General features: G+C 25.0%; 1 protein-coding gene across 1 annotated transcript in view; it reads right to left on the bottom strand.

The window, feature by feature from the left end:
- The window catches only part of LOC105622726, a gene marked incomplete at its 3' end in the record, with an annotated part of 3,337 nt that extends 1,616 nt beyond the window's left edge, over positions 1 to 1,721 (bottom strand). The window contains 2 exon segments of the mRNA XM_012204139.1: positions 518 to 895; positions 1,360 to 1,721. Of these exon segments, the coding sequence (XP_012059529.1) occupies positions 518 to 895; positions 1,360 to 1,721 (740 nt within the window).
- Positions 1,722 to 2,029: the final 308 nt, after the last annotated feature.

The following is a 2,029-nucleotide window of genomic DNA, read 5'->3' as shown; positions in this document are numbered from 1 at the left end:
TTTCAGAATTACATTGATATTAAGCTTGTACTGATATCAACAAACCGCATTTTGAAATGCGCACTTTAAAATGCAACATTAGGTCAATTATTTCCTACATATCCTATATTTTTGTTATAATTTTTGATAAATTTTTGATATTTTAAGAACTGTATGTATATAATACTTTTTTTTTATTTTAGATCATGGAACATATCGTTAAACTTTGTGTAAAAAATCCGGGAACACAATATAATTAAATCATTTTGAGAATATACATGTCCTATTGTTTAGCTTATTATAACCATTATTTATTAATTTCAAACAAAACTCAATTATTTTTAAACAATTATTTAATAATAAATTATTTAATAATTTCAAACAAATTTAAATTATTTTTAAACAATTTTCCATTATAAATACTAATAATTGCCGTTATGAACCAGTTTTTAAATGTAATAATAATTAAATGTGCAAACATATGTGTATATATGTAACGTAATATATACGCACAAAAATGGATTTTTATATGACTTACTTGTAAATGCTGAGGTGATGATGTATGCACTCCGACAGTCCTGTTTCGTTTTCATTCGACAAAGAGCTTTCACGTCCCAGATATTTAACTGTTTTATTAATTATTAATTTGTGTAGACGACTTTCGAGTATTTCAAACTGAGCACACGTTTGTAAAATCAATCCGAAGACTAAGGTTTCCATGCCCACATTTATCAAGGTGGCAAAAATTAAAGTTATAATCTGATGAATGGATATAATCCCAAACATAGATACAGTGTAATTATATGGTAGCCATATTCGATAAGGCAGGTGACCTTGCATCACGTTTAGTACTGATCCTATTGTAGTGCCTGTAACGGAACTTGTTGCTAAAAGTGAATATTTTATCGAGCATGATCTGCAAACGTAGAACCGAGATGAAATTTTATATGAACTTTTATCAGCATTTTTATTTATACTTTTAATTTTAAAAAATTTATAATCATAAGATATAAAATTATTGTATTATATTTAATTATTTTGTACATGTGTTGTGCGAATTATTACTATAATTTAAATATTTAAAATGACATTGGAATAGGAAACTTCTTCAACTAAAATTTTATTAATTAGATAAAAAATAGAAAATTACTATATTTTTATATAAAAATATAAGTATGCTCTAAAATATGATCAATAAAATGTAATAAAAGGACTCATAATTTGTAGAAACAACTAGATAGTTGATAAAATTTGTATATTTTATTGATACGATTTGAAAATAGTACGCGCTGAATGTGTACAAATTGAATTATTGCATAATAATATTTTAAGTATTAATATTTTAATATTGGAATCTTTAATAAAGATATATGAACTGACCTGATAAATTTATCAAATTTTGCTTGTATAGCTATTTCATCCTCATCTCGAGGTTTATGTGGTGCTTTTAACAATATTTGCACTAAGTTGATTATTGTATTCCGACGTACCACAATAACAGTGGCTTTGCAACAAACGACAACAATGCTCAAAAACATTAGAGTATTAGTAGCAAAGTCATCAACATTATTGACAACAAAAATTATATCCATAAATTGAGTTAACACCAAAAAATATTCCGAAAATATTACCATAAAGGTAAATATGTTATACAGAAGTTTGGCACTATTTGATGACCATTCAACAGGTCGCCACATACCGCCAATGGTATATATAAGAAAATTTAGAGAAAGTAATTGCATAATTGGATCTCTTTCCAAACACTAATCGAATGTTGTACAAAAGTATAGCTTCTTTCTACATATAAAGTATCTAAAAATGTTTAAAACAAAAATGTTTAAAAAAATTATATTTTCTGAAATATATTAATTAAATCCGAATATATTATTATGTTTGAGAAAAATTGAATTTAATTTAGAAGGTAGTATAATTTTTTATAAAATAGATTATGCTTTTAGTAAGGATTACAAATTAATGTTTAAATCATATACTGATTATCAATTGCGACTGTCCACTTGCAATAAATTTATTTAACTTACAAACTGTGTAC

The sequence above is a fragment of the Atta cephalotes genome (assembly GCF_000143395.1).
Source record: "Atta cephalotes unplaced genomic scaffold scaffold00048, whole genome shotgun sequence".
Classification (NCBI taxonomy): Eukaryota; Metazoa; Arthropoda; class Insecta; order Hymenoptera; family Formicidae; genus Atta; species Atta cephalotes.
The sequence above is the reverse complement of the archived record's forward strand: the minus strand, read 5'-3'. Positions and strand labels throughout refer to the sequence as shown.